Raw genomic sequence first — 18474 nt, forward strand, 5'->3', positions numbered from 1 at the left:
GACTGAGCTCCGGACTGACACAGTGAAGGCAAACAACACCTGGAAACACCTGGACTGCCCTGCTGCGGAGGTATTCTCCATTCAGTCACTGAACTGTCCACTCCATCAAGTACATCTTCCTCTGATCTATTAACGTTACAATTCATTGTTAAATTAATGTTTTAATGTTTAAATAACTTAAGATATTCTCTTATTCAGCTGGCTACACACACACATACACACACACACTTTGCCACCAGCATAGTGTATTTTACAAGCTTGAGTTGTTGAGTCAAGAAGGGTGTGATCTTCTTTCAAACTGACTGTGATCAATAATGGAGGGAAAACTGTCCCACAAAGTAATCAAACTGAAAAAAAAGTGTAAAACACCCAGTGAAACCCGCCTCAGGTAGTTTAGAGAATGAAAATCAAGAATAAGTTCTTACCTGCTCAGGAAAAGTAATATTTCAGTAAAATCCATTGATTGAAGAGAGAAGCGGCTCCACTGCCGTTCATGACACAGAGGGGGCGTGGCAACGAGGGCAGGTTTCCCGCCATTCTGACAATGTCCAGTCCCTCATTGGTGAATTCGCAGTGACGTAAACGTACGGTATGTGTTCGTGCGTTCGTGTGCTTGTGCATGTGTGCAGAAGCGCTGTTACCGTCTTGTCCCAACAGGAAGTGGTCTGACTGGCTTCAAGTCTTCAGCTGTTCATTAAGAAGATGCCTTCAGAAGGAAATGAGAACTAATGACAGATAAAACTGAAGATCAGGGACAGATGTCTCCGTCCTCTCTGGTTGCCTCGGTAACAGAAATGTCCAAACAAAGAAAGAGGCTTTTATTGTGGTAGTGACACTGAGACTGAAGGAGTGAGACACTCCTGTCAGGCCGAACAGAACAGAAGACATGAGGCAGAGCTGCAGAGCTGCTGTCTCTCCGTCCCGCTCAGCTGCTGTCATGGAATCTCTGTCTTCATCACTGACTGGACTTTGTGCTCTCTCAGATTTGTTGGGATTTTATTCCCCTTTAAATCACTGCCTGGCGCTGTTCCAGTCTGAGGTTCCAGCAGGTCAAACTGAGGCCGAGTGTTCATTCCATCACGTTCTCAGTGCAGCGGAAGAAGAAGCAGAGACGAGCCGCCGGACCCTTTTCCCCCCAAACAGGAATATATTTATTTGAAATTATGTCAAATGATAAAAAAAAAACAGGGCAGATTAACAGGAAGTGACCACAGGGTTTGTTCAGAGGGGTGAGAGCGTGAGGAGTGATGTTCATACGAGCAGGTGTCGGTCCGACTCCGTGTGTGTGTGTGTGTGTGTGTGTGTGTGAGTGTTGCTTTCCCTGGACCTAAACCACACACACACTCAGGATTTGGTGGATCCTGTCCGACACGCGTTCCGCTCCCCCCATCTGGACCATCATTAGAACTCTGAATCATGTCTCTCTCCTATATTACAAGCTTTATACAACATAAAAATAGATCAATAGCTATGATTACCGTGTTCCGTAGTGTAAATATACAATATTTATTGCATTTTCAAATAGACTCCTTTAAACTTGGCTGTCGTCACCGTCCCCTGATAAACACAAGCATCGATGCACAGGTACCGATTTCAGTAAGGCAGAGGCCAGCAGGGGGCGCTGCAGCACCGAGAATCCACAACCCCTCAATCAGCTTCTTCACTCCTACTTTTATTTTTATTGATTTATTTTCTTATTTTCCCTGCATGGCCTTAAAGCAGAACATGATAACATTAGTGTTTTAAAGAGAAGCTTAACGTTTTATCAAAAAGATTAAAGTAAAGAGCCTCCGTCTCTCCTCCTCCACACTTCTCTGGCACTTATGTGGTCCTTCTCTTCTCCTTTTGGTTCGCTGCGACCGGCTACCCGACAAACTGCTTCTTGCATAGAAACTCAACTCCCTCCACTCTCTGGTCACACTGGCTTCTTGTGTTTCTATAAACGCCCCGAACAGCGAAACGTAGAGGAGAGAAATCCGACAATTACTGAGCTTTAAGAGGAAAACCACGTTTTAAAAGCTCTGGCTCTGCGGCCCGGCCCGGCCCGGCGCTGGCTGTGTGAAGCAGTCCGCCACAAGCAGGACGGCGTGCGGACGAGCTGAGGAGGACCCGCTATGCTCAGGTTCGGGGCGCCGTGTTCGATTCCGCTGCAGCAGCTCGGAGGGTTTGTGACTCCGCCCCTTTAAGACGCCCGGATGCTGGAGTGAGGGAGTCCTGGAGGAACCGGACCGGTTCCACATGTGAGACCGAACGGAGCATAGCGGGTCCTCTTCACACACACACACACACACACACACACGCACGCACGCACGCACGCACGCACGCACGCACACATACACACCCCAACATTCTGCACAGTGTCTCGGTTTAGCTCAATATCAGCTGACGGAAACAACACCTCCGTACCACAGAGGGGCGTGGCTGGGGGCGGGGCCAGGGAGCAGGACACACCTCCCGTCCTCTGAGAGGAGTGAAGGTGGAGGAGAGTGAGGCGTCATGTGACTCCGCCCCCGTTTGGCACACAGACAGAGACGTGATGGCTGGAGCTGCATCCTCGCCTGGCACTGCTGGAATGGCTGCTGAAGACAAAAACCAAGCTCACGAAGGGAACGGCCGCCGGCGAGCCCCAGGTGGGCGACGGCGCCCGCTACGGGGGGGCGGGGCTTCCAGGTTCCCCTCACAAAGGAATGATGACACCACGAGTATCAAAAAGAAGCAAAAGAAAAGACGGTCCTGAAAACAGAAGCTGGAATGCAGAGGCGTGGTGGGCGTGGCGGGGGCGGGGCTTGGTCCTGATAAGTAGTGCGCTCTGTCGGGAGTCTTCCTCTCGCCTCTCAGCGGGTTTGTCCTTCGTCTGTCGTGCGGAAGACGGAAGGTGACCGCCGAGCAGTGCGGGAAAGTTCACCACGGTGCTTCTGGCTGCTGGTTTAGTGTTAGAGAGAGTGTGTGTGTGTGTGTGTGTGTGTGTGTGTGTGTGTGTGTGTGTGTGTGAGAAAGTGTGTGTGAGAGAGTGTGTTGTGATTCGAGTGCTTCTTCGCCGCCTGTCCAGTCCAGCCACAGAGTTCATGTCCTGAGCCGAGAGCCGCTCACCTGCCGACGGGCGGCGCCGGAGGAGCTCCTCTCACCGTGGCTGTGGAGGGGGGGGGGGACGGGGGGGGGGGGGGGGGGGGGGGGGGGACAGGGGGGGTTAGTCCAACCAGCAGGAAGTCAACATGGAGACATGAACGTCAACATCCTGTCTGCAAAATACTGAGGAGAAGAAACAGCGACGCGTCAGGCTGAAGGGGAGGGCGGCAGCGCCGAGGATGAAAACTGGATTAACCCTGACCCCTACCTAACCCGCAGCCCTCCCCGACCCCCCCTGACCCCTGACCCCCCAGCTGAGTGTGGCGCGGCGGCTCTCGTACCCTTGTTGTTCCTGCTGGGGTAGACCTTGCTGAACGGCCGGTACTCCTCTGGGGGGGGGAGATCCTCCACCGGGTGGAAGTTAAACTTCGATTCAAAATCATCTGGAGGAAGAAAAAACAAGAACAGCTTCAACAAGAAGAGCCGAGCCGGCCGGGTCAGAGACCATCCTGAGCTCAGGACTGACGGGGAGCAGGTCTGGAAACCCTGCCGAGGGTATGGGGGGGCAGGACGGGGGGGCATGGAGGACTCACCCATGATGACGGACCTGGAGGAGGAGCTGGAGGTGTGGCCGTTGCGGATGGGCGGGGGCGGAGGAGGAGGTCCGGCCGGGGTTCGGGAGGAGGAGGAGGAGGAGAGGGAGGCGGAGGACAGAGGGGGGGGCGGCTTGCCCGCCCGGCTCAGGGGCTCGGACCCGGCGGAGCTGTGGCCGCGGTACGGGGGCGGGGGAGGGGGGGCGTCGCGGCCCCCGTTGCGAGAGCCCAGAGAAGGCGCCTGAGGAGCTGCAAGGGACACACACACACAAACACACACACGGACACACGATCAGCTCCACATCTTCACCGAGTGAAGCGAGGAGAAACAGCCGGCGGCGGACTCCAACAGGTCGGAGGTCAGGCCGTGGTCTGACGGAGCTGCTGTGATTTGACCTGTGCTCAGAATCCAGACCGCGACCTTTCACCCTGAGCTGCTCCAAGCAGACAGAGTCCAGCTTTTCCCGCTTTTTTAAATTTTCAGGTCACAAAACAAGCATCTTCTGCAGCTCAAACCCAAAGTGACTGATCAGCACTCGCAGGTCCTCATCCAAGATGGCGGCCATGCTGACACACCGTGAAGGCGCTACTTCAGGGGTGCCCAGGAGTGTCCCCAGGTGGACCGCGAGGGGCAGGGGAAAGAAAAAGTTTGTGCGGTTAAAGAAAAGAAAGAAGAAAGCAACAAGTGTGTGCGCGCGTGCGAGCGAGTGTGCGTGCGTGTGTGGCACACACACACGCTCCAAGCATGACAACCACGCCTGATACACACTGAATGCGGTCCGGCTGCGAAACGGAATCACTGCATCGCCGCCTGCGGTGCCTCTGCAGTCCGCCGGAGGAGGTTGCCAGATCTGTCGTTAACCCCCGTAAACAATATGAAACCTGTTTTACTCGATAGAAAGCAGCTCAAGCCGCCGTGTCGGTTGAAAACGCACGTTAAACCGTACGTGTATCATAAAAACCTCGTCATAAACACACAATCACTTCATCAACACGTCCAACAATTTTGAAATCGTTTGACTTTCCTGCAGTGATGAAGAACAAAACCGTTCGTTCTTCTAAAGTGTGTAATGACTTCATCACGTTGTTTGTTCTGTTTTCTACCAGAAGAAGGTCTGACTACTTGAAAAGTGGATCTTGGCCCAAAACAGGCTGGACACCCCTGATCTCCTGGTTCATGTCTGAGTTCGCCTGACGTACAATCAGAGCCAGACTCTTCCACTCGCTCTCGACTCATGACAGATTCACAGTCGGACCGGACTCCCGTCTTCTCCACTTGCCCTGATCCTCCTGGCGAGGAGTGAAGCGTGAGCGGCAGGAATGAGGGGAAGCCAGAGGGAAGGCTGGAATATTCCGCCAGGTGTCAGGAATGCAGAGGAACCAGGAGACCCGGGAGCCAATCGCAGCGCGGCGCCCCAGCTGAACCGGTGCTTTCCTGTTCTGTCAGATGACCATGAATCTGAACGCCGGAGCTGCAGAGAGAAACCCAGAGGCTCGTCTGGAGGGCAGGAGACAGGAGGAAGCCCCGCCCCCCCCCGCCTCCAGGGCTGTGAGCGTGGAGGAAACGGCTCAGCACATCCCGCCGCTTCCAGGCTGATAACAAGTGGAAACCTGCTCTGCTCTCAGAACATTCCTCCAGCCAGAGGGGGGGGGGGGTGATCTTCATCACTGCTCCATCTCAACAGCTTCCTGCGGTTTTCACAAAGCTGTACAGCTTCCAGCTCTTCACCTGAACCCCGGAGAGCTCGTCAAGATCACCGGGTAGTTTTCCCAAGAAAGGAAAACCAGTTCAAGGAAGGATGAACAACTCTGTGACTTCATGAAACGCTGCTCTGCTGTCGGGACGAGCATCAGCTTCACAGGTCTGCAGCCTCCGCCTGCTCACTTCAGGGTTTTGGTCGTTTTTCCTCAATCTGTGCTCCACAGTCCTGGAAGTTTCCACCAGGAATGGTTCAACGTTTAAATAATGAAGTGAACAGAATCACAGCGAGGGAATCCTTCATTCACAGCAGTTCGGCTTTCTGTGATAAACACACTGAAAATGTTGACATTCGAAGTTTCTCTCATTTCTACAAAGAGCCTCGACTCTCCCTTCAGGAAAGTCAAACTTTCAGTCAAACTTCCAGAACTCTAACAGAGTGAGCGCTCTGTCTACGAAAAACAAAGCTTTTCCTCTGAAATCTTCAGGAACCAGAGATCCGGCTGGACTCTGTTCATGGGGAGGGCGTATTGCTGTGTTAGTGTAGCACGCCCCCCGGTTGAAGGATGACACTTTTAACTGATGAAAACTCCGGATTTAATGGCAATAACTCTTCATCTTCACCGTAAGAGCTTGTGCCTCACTAGGGGGCTGCTAATTACAAAAATACAATGAAATAACAAAATACAAAACTGATTTCTCCGTTCCTTTTCAAACTCCGCTCTATTCATTCAACCGTTGTCAAGCAACCTCACCGAAAAACGTCTTTTAAGGAAACAGTGCTATCAAAATAAAAGCATCATATATCAAAACCGGAAGTTCATCTCCGCTGACAGCAAACAAACATTGGTCATACAGCTCAACAAAATAAAAGACAGGAATCATGTGAATCGAACATTGAAATGAAATTATGGTTATTTACACTCCCACCAAAATTATGTGTGTTGATTTACATCACAGCAACAACAAATAATTTTCTTAAAGCATATAAGATATTTCATATAACATGTAACACAACAAACTAGTACCTTAACAACTTTCTAACAACAATACCAGTTTTTGCACAGGACGCTCTACAACTGATAACTTAGTAGAGCGTTGACCTTTGTGATTTAGTTTACTGTCTCCAAGTGCGAGCTTCACTTTACGCACAAGTCCATCTTTTCCACAGACAGTCTCTAAAACTCGTGCAAGTCTCCATTCTCCTCTGGGCACTTGTTCATCCATGTCCAACACAACATCACCCACTTTCAGATTCCTCTTTGGTGAGTGCCACTTTTGCCTGGAAATGATGTTGAGAACATATTCTCGTCTCCAGCGGCTCCAGAACTGTTCTGCAAGGAATTGCACGCGGCGCCATCTTCTTTTGCCATACAAGTCCTCCTTTGGAAAGGTGCCAGGTGGTGGTAATGATGCATTGGACTTCATGTGGAGCAGATGATTGGGAGTTAGTGGTTCTAAGCTGTCAGGGTTATTCAAGGTTTCAACCGTCAGGGGTCGATTGTTGACTATAACCATAGCTTCATAGAATAAAGTCCGTAATGAAGCATCATTGAGTCTCCCATGAGCAAGTGACAGAGTAGTATTCAGAACACTTCTGACAGTTCTTATCTGACGTTCCCACACTCCTCCTGCATGACTGGAGTGGGGTGCATTCATTACAAAGTCACATTGTCTTTCACACAAAAAGGTATTTAGTCTCTGAGTGTCTAGTTCATTTAAGGCTGCTCTAAATTCATTTTGAGCACCAACAAAGTTTGTTCCCTGGTCACATTGGATTTGTCGGACTGCACCTCTGATCGAAATAAAACATCTCAAAGCGTTAATAAATGCATCTGTTGACAAGTCCTCCAAAAATTCTATGTGTACAGCACGAGAACAAAAGCAGGTGAACAAGAGTCCATAACGTTTGTGTTGTTTCCTTCCTTCTGTTGTCATAAATGGACCAAAACAGTCCATGCCGCAGTATGTGAAGGGAGGAGAGGGCTCTAAACGTTTAGGAGGTAAGTCACTCATTCTCTGACCTTCTGGAGCTTTGCGGAGTCTGCGACAGGTCACACACTGACGGATAAAAGAAGCAACAGTTTTACTCATTCCAGGAATCCAGTATCCATTTGATCTGATTTCATTTATGGTGAATCCTTTTCCTTGGTGTTTTACTTTGTCATGACAGTGGGATATTATTAGTTTGGCTGCATAATGATCCCTTGGGATCACAATGGGGTGCTTGAAAGAGTCACTTGTTGGTGAATGTTGAAGTCTCCCTCCCACCTTGAGGAGACCATCTGTGTCGACAAAAACATCCAGTTTAAACAGTTTGTGGCGATGTGGAAGCTGTTTTCCCTTACTCAACAGTTTTATTTCTTGTTCAGATGTTTGACTCTGCACATCATGAATGATCACATATTCAGCTTTTTCCTTTTCACTCACTGTAGCTGGTGCATTTGATTTGATTTGTTTAGCTCTTCTTATAAGATGTGCTACAGCTTTGACTGCTTTGGACCATGACGAGAACTTACTCAGACGTTCTGCAAGACTTGCAGTGTCTGTGACTTTAGTAAACATTGTCTGTACTTTTCTGACTTCTGGATCTCCAACAGCCAGCTCCAGCTCAACAGTTTGTGGTGTGGGTAGTTCATTTTTCCACAAAAAGGAGGGGCCAGTGAACCAGCTAGACTTAATTAATTCATTGACTGTTGTGCCCCTTGATGCACTGTCAGCTGGGTTCACTTCTGATGGCACATAAAACCACTGTGTTGGGTTTGTACTTTGTCTGATTCTTTGGACCCTGTTAGCTACAAAGGTGTGAAAACGGCGTGACTCATTGTTTATATAGCCCAATACCACCTTTGAGTCAGTCCAAAAATATTCTTTCACATCATGACAGAGTTCTGCCCTTAACATATTACTGACTGAGACAGAAACTGCGGCTGCTGTTAGTTCAAGTCTGGGGATTGTGGTTAGCTTAGTTGGAGAAACTCGAGCTTTTGCTATTACCAGAGAGCAGTGAATTTCATCTTTAGCATTTTTGGCTCTCAGATAACTACATTGTCCATAACCACTTGAGCTCGCATCTGAAAAATGATGCAGTTCTATTTCCTTCGGCTCACCAAAACTAACAGGTAAGTAACAGCGAGGTATATTTAGCTTTTCTACATTTACAAAGTCAGTTAGCCAGTTCTCCCACCTAGGTTTTAGTGTGTCTGGCAGAGGTTCGTCCCAACCAATACCATGTTGGCACATTTCTTGTAAGATTCTCTTTCCATTCAGTATATACGGTGCTAAGAATCTGAGTGGATCATAGATTGATGCAACAGTGGATAGGATGCCTCTGCGTGTGGCTGGCTGGACTTTTAGTGTGTTGTCAAATCTCAAACAGTCCATTTCAATATTCCATTGGATGCCTAGAGCTCTTTCTTGTGGCAGATCTTTGAAGGTTAGATTCTTTGTGTTTGTTCTTACAGCACATTCTGATGAAGGGATGCTTTGCAAAACAGTGGGATCATTAGAAATGAACTTGTGGAGACGGAGGTTACCTTTACTGCATATTTCTCTGGCCTCCTGTGCCAACTGGATTGCTTCCTCCACTGTGTTTGTGCTTGTAACTCCATCATCAACATAAAAATCCTTTTCCATGAACTTTGAACCTGTTGGGTGCGACTTGCTGTGTTCTTTGGCCAAATATTTCAGTCCATAATTTGCGCAGCCTGGAGACGATGCTGCACCGAAAAGGTGGACTTTCATTCTGTAGGTTTGAGGTTGTGTGTTTGTATCATCGTTTTTCCACCAGAGTAAGCGCAAATAGTCCCTGTCCCTTTCATCAACATGAAACTGATGGAACATCTTTTCTATATCGCACATCATAGCAATAGGACGCTGCCTGAACCTTAGGAGAATACCAGTCAGATTGTTTATTAAGTCTGGTCCTTGGAGAAGATGATCATTGAGGCTTGTTCCATTGTATTTGGCTGAACAATCAAATACGACACGCAGTTTTGTTGGCTTTTTTGGGTGATAAATCCCATGGTGGGGAATGTACCATTGTTCACCTATTGTTGCCTCATTTTGTATTTCTTCAACATCTCCTCTTTCAATTGTGTCATTCATGTATGCCACATAGTCTCTTTTGTAATTCTTATCTTTGTTAAACCTTCGCTTTAAGTGTTCGAGTCTGATTTCTGCAAGCCTTTTGTTGTCTGGTAATTTTGGCCTTTGTTTGAATGGGAGAGGCATCTCACAGTGTCCTCGTTCATTTTTCCTTATTCCATCCTTGAGTTTGTCCAAAAAAATAAGATCCTCTTGTGAGACTGTTTTGTCACTTGCTTTTGTGTCCTTAAAATCTGACTCAAGAACATTGATCACATCTATAGGTGTCACTGCAGGTAATTCTTTTACTGTAACTCTATGGCACATACTTGTTTCAGTTTCTTTATGCTCTGAGGTGGAGCCACCAACAATGCTCCACCCGAGATCTGTCAATATTGCAAATGGCTCATTGTCATTTCCGAGAAGAACCTGTTTTGGAGCTAGAGTTCTGGGACAGTTAAATCCAATGAGTAATCCCACATCACAGTTCATTAATGGTGGTATTTTGTCAACAATCTCTGACAGATGGGGCCATTGCTTTGCAGTTTCATTTGTGGGTATGTTGTTATAGTTAAAAGGGATAAAGTCCTTTGTATAAGAGGGTGGAAGGTCAATGTGAACATCTGAGTTGTAACCTCTCACACGTAACCCTGAGACTCTCTGACTTTTAACCATCGCATGAACTCCCAGCATTGTGGTTAGCTTTAACTTAACTGGATGGGAGTCTGCTTGTAACTGGTTCAGTACCTCTTCACTGACAAATGTGCTGTCACTTTGGGTGTCTAATAAAGCGTACACTAACTGCTCTTTAGATGAACTCTGGGCAGTGGAAACCCACACAGGGACAATCATGGAGGTACTACCTGACTGACCCACCTTTGTGACGTTCAGAGCTGTGGCTGCTGTAGTATTAATTTCTGTGGCTGAAGAAACATTTACAGAGCTCTGAGGTCTTTCATTTCTCTTGTAATTTTCATTGTGCAAACAGGTGGGATGTCGTCCTTTGCAAGTGTCACATGTGTGTCGATGACGACAGTCTTTGGCATTGTGGCCCACCTTTAAGCAGCCGTAACACAGTTTATTGTCCTTAATAAATGAATGTTTTTCATCCAGTGACTTTTCTGTGAAGCTTGGACATTTTGGTAATGGGTGCTTTTCATCTTTGCAGAACATGCAAGCTACCTTAAACTTTGGGTTGTTTGAATTTATTTATCAGCTTGCACAGAAGTTTGTGTTGTAAAGACTTGAGAAGCGGATCTATTTGGTTTAATCTCTTTTGAGTGTCCCTTTTCCAGAGGTGAACTACACGAATGGAGTGCATATAAAGAGGTCACAGGGTTACAGGCAATTTCCGCCTCAAGTGCTATGAACTCTGTAAAATCCTTAAAAGAAGGAAAATTTCCACTTTCCATGAGAGCAACTGTGACCTGACGATTCCAACGTGTTGCAAGCCATTCTGGGACCTTTTGTAATAACTTTTGGTTCTCCTCACAGTCACTTAGTATCTCCAAGCCCTTTACATGAGGTGTTGCTTGCAGACAAGCTGTGAGAAAGTCAGAAAATGTCCGTAAACCTTCTGCATCTTTTGGATGGATTTTAGGCCACTTTGAGAGTTTGTCTCTGAATGCCTTTTGAATGACAAAGGGCTGACCATAGTGTTGGTCAAGTTTTTTCCATGCATCTCTGTATGCGTCTTCATCACTCCGGTAAAATGTGCCCTCAAGACATTTAAGTGCTGGACCAGTGACATACCTTTTTAACAAGTGCAGCTTGTCAGCAGCAGATATACCTTTGGAGTCCACAAGTGAAACAAATGATGACTTCCATTCAATGTAGCTGATTGGATCTCCGCTGAACACCATGGGCATCGGCACCGGGATTCTGCTTGCAGCTATGCTGTCTTGGATAGCTTTAGCCAGCTGGGAAATGTCTGTTGGAGGTAATGGAGCGATAACATGAGGAAGAAGTTGTTCAACAGGATTATCAACAGGAATGGATGCGTATTGCTGCATGGGCAGGTGACATGAACCTGCAGATGGTAGCGGAACTTGTGCAAAGTTCTGGTTGACAGGAGAAGCCACATGTAACATAAACTGACTGTCCATATCAACTTTCAATTCCTTGTCATAAATCTCTAATTTTGCACGTGCAGCTTGCCTTTCCTTTTCTGCTTGTAAACGCTCAAGTTCAGATTTCTGTGCATCTAATTCCTTCCTGTGTTTTTCTTCCATATCTCTTATCTTTTCTCTTTGTTTGATTTCCTCTTGTGTTATTTTATACTGAGCTTCCTTAGCAGCTAATTCTGCAGCTGCATCAATTCTTTTGACAGCAATACTTGCTTCAGAGTGATAACTTGACTGTGATGCAGTACCAAATATGGATTTCGCATGTTCATAAGCTAAGAGTTGATGGAGGCGATGTCTTTCCCTCTTTTCATCATACTCATCAACTGCTGCCAAACGCTCAGAAATGATTTTCATAATGTCCTTTGTCATCGATTCACAAGAGTCCATTTTGCGCCGTATGACATGAGATGGTGCATTAAGCTCTCTCAGTTCATTGTATAATTTCATCATGTCATTTACAGTCTTTTCTATATCATCGGCCATTTCTGCTAATTGTGAATCTGACAGATCACTTTTCAAGTCTTCTCTGTATACTCGGACCTGGCCTTTCCAGTGTTCATAAATAGTTAACAGTTTTCTCTCCCTTTTATCCTGCTCTTCCTTTCGGTATAAAAACATTTTCTCTGTGGGCACACTGCGCCGTTGTGATCGCCTCGTTAACGTTTCATTAACTGCCCCGTCCATTTCCTCCAGTTGATCTCTCTGACTTATCTGATCCTCCATGTTTTCCATTGTGAGAGTAATAGCTTGTCCCGTATCTGTAGATCCTTGCTGCAGGTCGCTGCTCCGCGGCGTTCCGTTCCGTTCCTTGAGATCGCAAGCAGCTCCTTGTAGCACATCTGGGTTGACAAGCTGTCACTCTTCTCGGAGGTAAGCTCTTACTGTAGCACGCCCCCCGGTTGAAGGATGACACTTTTAACTGATGAAAACTCCGGATTTAATGGCAATAAATCTTCATCTTCACCGTAAGAGCTTGTGCCTCACTAGGGGGCTGCTAATTACAAAAATACAATGAAATAACAAAATACAAAACTGATTTCTCCGTTCCTTTTCAAACTCCGCTCCATTCATTCAACCGTTGTCAAGCAACCTCACCGAAAAACGTCTTTTAAGGAAACAGTGCTATCAAAATAAAAGCAACATATATCAAAACCGGAAGTTCATCTCCGCTGACAGCAAACAAACATTGGTCATACAGCTCAACAAAATAAAAGACAGGAATCATGTGAATCGAACATTGAAATGAAATTATGGTTATTTACAGTTAGTTTTGTTAATCCTTATTTATTTGATCCTTTGTGGGTGACCTCTGACCTCTGCTGTGAGCTCAGGTGTGGAGACTGTCTCCAAACACACTTCTGAAGCGTCATGAATGATTCGTCCAGCAGCTGCTGGAATCGATGGATGTTTAAATCCGAGGTGGTTGTGTGTGTGTGTGTGTGTGTGTGTGTGTGTGTGTGTGTGTGTGTGTGTGTGTGTGTGTGTGTTTGTGTGTGTGTTTGTGTGCGTGTGTGTACCTGCTCGGCGTCCGGGCGGCTCCCTGGCGGGCGGCGGCGGCCGGCTGCCCTGCTGGGCGGAGGGGGGCGGGGGGGCGTGGCTGCGCCCCGGGCCGGCGGAGTTCTGCTTCTTGTGCAGGGAGTTGTGGCGCTGCGGCAGCTCCGGCGCTCCGTCCACGTGGGACGGCCCGTTGGAGACCCCCCCCACCGAGTGCGGCCTGTAGGGCGGCGGCGGCGGCGGCGGAGGGGGGGCGGCGGAGCCTCCGGTCGGGGGCCTGCTGGAAGACGGCGGCGGCGGCTTGGCGGCGGCGGGGGGGGGGGCGGGGTTCCGGCCCGGCATGGGCAGGAAGGGCTTCTCCCTGCCCTGAGAGGGGGGGGCCGGGGGGGCGTTGCTCCGCCCGCCCCGGTTGAAGGGCGGAGGGGGCGGCGGCGCCGAGGTGCTGTGCTTCATGCCGCCGCCGCCGGAGGAGCCGCCGCCGCCGGAGGGAGGGGGGCGGGAGATGTCGGGCAGCGAGGGCCGGTGGGAGCGCTGGTGCTCGGGCGGCGAGGGCTTGCTGGCTGGGGTGGGGGACGGGGAGCGGCCCACCGGGGGGCGGGGGGCCGCCGACCGGGACCCGGGGGGCCGCAGGGCCGACCGGCCCACCGAGCCGCCCGCTGATCCATCTGGGTGGAGGACAGAGAGCCGGTGTTAGGGGGGGCAGAACCGGAACCGGAACCAGAACCAGACTCAACATTCAAGATCAAAACAGGATCTGCCAATCCGGCGAGCCGGACCGCTTCACAAGAGAGAAATGAGCTGAAACCTCCAAGATTCAACACCGAGGTCCCCACGGATCCCCACAGATCTATACTGATCCCCACAGATCCATATCGATCCCCACTGACCAACACTGATCCCCACTGACCTTTACTGACTAGGGCTGGGCGGTAATAAGATATACCTGCAGTGTCTTTCAAAAGCAACAGTATCAGTTTCAATACCGTCATTGAAAAAAATTGCAATGTACTTATATAGAAGGATTAAATATAAAATATAATTTATTCAAGGCCTAAAAATGATTCTTCATCCAGCAGCTCTTATATGTGGTTGAATATTCAGTTTTACTTTCACAGTAGTTTGATTTTGGAGACTTTTGATGAAGTTTATGAACATGACGTCATTACGTGACAGCGAGAGAGAGAGACAGAGAGAGAGACAGAGAGAGAGACAGCGAGAGAGAGAGCAGGAGAAACATGGCGAGTCACTCAAACCCCCAACGTGCCAATAAACATTAGGATTAGGTTCACTCTAAACAAAATGCTGAACTGTGCTGTTCACAAATACAAAATTTGTCTTTTTAATGCACAGTACAGACACTTCCATAAGGTGGTCCTGTTGCCTGAGGACTGCCCCCCTCTGGCAGCAGGTCCATATAACACCATGCTTAAATTAAAGTTAAATATAAACAATTAGCACCATTGATTACAATTACAATGCCCAGTGTGGGGAATTTTGTGTTAGTTATTGTAAAATATATTTTGTGTTGCTTTTCCTGTACCTCGAATAAATGTATTCATTCATTCAAAATAAATCTAAACAAATACTGTAAAGTTCTGCTCAGTGCAACACCGCCACCTGCTGGATTCCAGTCCACAAACCTCTGAGCACAAAGTTGGATCCTGGGATTGTTTATTGAGTCCAGGTCTGTTGATTAGTCCAGATTTTGTCACAGGACCAGTTGATGGGGACATGTTCACACATGAAGGCGTGTCTCTCCAAATCGTCCACCGACAGAGAGCCAGCACCGAACTATTCAGCACGACCCCTTGACCCCTGACCTCTGCAGCAACGAGGACAGGTCGTCTGTGACAGCTGGAGAGGAGACTTCTATAATTACAGAACAATGAAATGTTCAAATAAATTTCAGAATCTAAATCAATCAACCAGTGCAGTTAGGAGTCTGAAATCTATTTAAATCACACCTCCATGAAAGATAAAATCACTCTTTATTTATAACCTGCTTTTCATGTAAATACAAAGCGTCACTCGGCAGAAAGTTAACCATCGTTAAAAATCGAACAAAATCATAAACGGCTGGTATTCAGACAAATAATCGTTTTTTTAATTAAAAAGGAAAACAAACACATACAAACTCTCGCGGGGGCAAACAGTCAGGCAATCAAGAAAATAACACAAGCAAAATGATAAAAGTTACAAGGGGGGGTCAAACAATCAAACATGGCACAAACAAATCAACACAAGTTAACATCAACTAAATACACAGTGGTCTGGGTCTGCTATCAAACCAAAAGAAAACGGGACATATCACAGCATACTGTTTTGGGAACAACGCCTGACATTCTATTCAGAGACAGAAAGTAAAGGTCAAACTGATTTTTGAATTAATTAAAGGAGGGTTTTTTTGTTCTTCCATTTCTTGCAATGTGATGAGAAGAAGACGGCCACTGTCTTCTTCTCCAGGTTTTGCTGACGGAAGTACCGGCACTAATCACTCACTTTTGAGATCACTACGCCCAGACGCCCTATTTAGTAAGTAGTTCCGTCTTAGCACTCAATCTGGTAATTTTGCATTGATATTCCACAGCGTAGTGAATGTGTGGATTATAACGTGTCCACCAAAGTGTTCTGGGGTTGTTGGATTGTGTATTTGATGAGTTTGACGAGGGGGAACAAAAATACCGTCCACTTCCATTGTGTCCGCCGTGAAGCTCTCCTCAGACCCACCTCAAAATAAACAACAGCTCGCCTCCACAAAAAAAGTAAGTACGCTGTTCAAAATGACTAAGGAATTGCGCTGAATGGGCCAATTTGCCAGAATGTTGAAGTATCGCTTTAAGAAGGTTCAGAGGCCTGAAATCTATGAAAGAAGACTCCAAGAAGGGAAGACAGGCTCGATGCTGGTGAAACACTGCTCTCCATCCCCAACAACACCTGGAACCCCCGCAGAGCGTCACACTTCTCTGCTGCAGTCATGTCCACAGCCACGTCTGTCTTTTACCCTTCCTCAAACTGTTTATTTTATTTTTTTATTTTGTTTTTACTCTACTGAAAGGCTTCACGGCAGCCTGTGTCTACTTTATCTACTGCATCACTGGAACAGTTGAACAAATCAGGAGCAAAATACAAATAAAAGCATGAACACTAACAGCTACAAGTTGAGTTTGTTGACCATTTTTAAAGTTTTGCTTCATTTTCCTCCTGAAATCCAACTTGAAATCCTCCGATTGGATTTGGTTACATGATCTAATCTCATTTCTGAATCCTCCTTTCCCTTTTGAACAACCCTGAGCTGTTCAGCTGCTGCTGTCCTTCACCTGTGGACTCTGATCCAGGAGCTGCTGGGCTTCAGCACCAGAGGAGGACGGCTCGTCTCCTGGACGACTCAGACGTTCCCTCTCAGGACCCATTTCCACGTCGTCCTCTGGCTGGTTCCTCTTCTTCAGACTCCCTGCTGTGAGAAGCACAACACTGATCACCCTGAGGAGGTTTCTGTCTGCAGCTCAGTCCTGCTGTGGATGGAGTCTGAATTCTGACCACAGTAATGAGAGAAACAAACTCAGTTTCACTCATTTTCAATCTTGGAAGCTTCTGTTAGAACTTACTGATCTTTTCTTTATACGAGTATTTAACTACGATGATGATGATGATGATGAGGAGGAGGAGGATGAAGACACCGACACAAGAACCGACAATGGTGAAGATCATCCCCGGTTGTGTTCCATCTGCAAGAGTGAAGACAGGCGGAGAGTTTATCGTTCAGCAGACGCTACAGGCCAGTGTCCAGGAGCCACAGCCGGACTGTTTGAAGTGAAGGTGGAGTTTTCTTCAGGCCGCTGCCTCTTCACTGAAGAGTTTCATTCACCAGACGGACGGACAAGAAATGAGCCTCAAATGAGCATCAGAGCTGCTCCTGCAGAAAGAACCGCTTCCAGCCGAGACTCTGAGTCCAGCTCAACTCTGATCAGCCACTGCTCTCTACCCTCCACTTCCTCTGCTGTGATAGGTCCAGCTGCCTGACGCTCGAAAACACAGAGGAGAGATTTACCAGGAGCAGGAGGACGGACGGTGCCGTTCAGAGGACGGACGGTGCCGCTCAGAGGACTGACGGTGCCGCTCAGAGGACTGATGGAGCTGGGAATGTTCTCGGTCAAATCTGTCAGTCCATATTCAGTCACTGTTCAGACAAAGAAGAAGGTGTGTATGAGGCAAATCAGTCAGTTTTCTGAACGTCGTGAAGAAAATGGATTTCTTCTGATGTATTTTGTTAAGTTTAGAAAGTTTGACACAGAGTGCAAGGAGCTGCTGCTGCTTCAAGGTCAAAGGTCAGAACAGGATGGATCGCTTACCGTTGAAATCAACCCAATGCACCAACTCGTTTTGTAGCAAAATGTAGATTCTGTACAGTCCGAAGTCAGATGCAGAAGCTGAGGTGATGATTAGTTTCACCACACCAGACCTCAGGCCATCCAGGCTGATACACACACTGATTCCCTCCGTATCCAAATGATTGTTGTCCCAAGTGGCGACATCTTCACACTTTGTGGAGATTGAATTACATCTCCTGATGTTCACAGCCTCATTCTCTAGGTTCCTCCCGGTTCTTGTGTCCCATCGGATGGTAATATTTTGAACTTCGCTGGAGTTCTGGACCCGTTCAGTGGCCTGTGGACCTGGAAAGAGGACACATGAACTGTCTCAACAGTTTGGTTCAATCTCAATCTGCCAGTTGCTCAAAAGACGTAATCTGGATCAAAATGATCCGGATTTGGAAATCCTCTGTTCTGCTGTCCAGGTTCAGGTAATTCATCTTTTACGCCGGTTGTTCAAAGCAGTGCTGGATTAAATCATCCTGATCCAGATACACAGTGTTCAAGATGACCAAATCCAGATTGGCTGAGTTCTAAATGGAACACATCCCAAAGTGGAGAGCAACAGGTAGAAGAACCAACATGGGCTCACTTCCAGACAAACACTGAGGGATCAGAACATCACTTCTATTGATCACTTCGGTGATCAGCTACCGAGCCTCAACTAGTAACTAATGTCTGCTGAATGACAAACACACGCCTCTCCTTCACTTCCTCCTTTGAGGAGTCGTTCAGAGGCGTCATTATTCCCGCTCAAGACACTTCAGCCTCTTCTGAGCTCCTGGGACTGCCGGCTCTACCAGAGGATCCAGGCTGTTCTTCAGGAACAGGGAAGAGATCCAGAACCAGGAGGAACCAGATCCCTTTCCTCTCCATCAGCAACAGCTGGATCCCTGCAGAGCTCCAGTCCTGAACAGAAGCACATCTGTCTGTTCGCCTTCCTTAAAGGCTTTCCGGCCTGTTTGGGGTTTATTTCATGAGGACAAGATCATTTTTATTTGATTTGATTTTACTTTACTGGGCTGAAAGGCTTCAGTCTC

General features: G+C 47.6%; 1 protein-coding gene across 1 annotated transcript; it reads right to left on the minus strand.

Moving 5' to 3' along the window:
• Positions 1–1181: 1181 nt before the first annotated feature.
• Positions 1182–17647, minus strand: LOC115389497 (WAS/WASL-interacting protein family member 2-like). The gene is made up of 9 exons (XM_030092896.1): positions 17640–17647; positions 17414–17538; positions 17113–17241; positions 16670–16789; positions 16420–16518; positions 13088–13729; positions 3660–3908; positions 3408–3509; positions 1182–3130 (listed from the first exon to the last, which is right to left on the minus strand). The coding sequence occupies exons 1-9, from the start codon at positions 17645–17647 to the stop codon at positions 3087–3089; spliced, it is 1518 nt and encodes a 505-aa protein (XP_029948756.1). The 3' UTR covers positions 1182–3086.
• Positions 17648–18474: the final 827 nt, after the last annotated feature.

This window comes from Salarias fasciatus, chromosome 6 (assembly GCF_902148845.1).
Source record: "Salarias fasciatus chromosome 6, fSalaFa1.1, whole genome shotgun sequence".
NCBI lineage: Eukaryota > Metazoa > Chordata > Actinopteri > Blenniiformes > Blenniidae > Salarias > Salarias fasciatus.

What these genes read in the sequence shown, in the direction of transcription:
- LOC115389497 (XM_030092896.1), bottom strand. An exon ending in AGACGAGCCGTCCTCCTCTG is followed by an intron (nt 13,730 to 16,419) that starts GTGCTGAAGCCC and finishes TCCTCCACCCAG; the next exon opens with ATGGATCAGCGGGCGGCTCG. An exon ending in CTCCAGGTCCGTCATCATGG is followed by an intron (nt 3,510 to 3,659) that starts GTGAGTCCTCCA and finishes TTCTTCCTCCAG; the next exon opens with ATGATTTTGAATCGAAGTTT.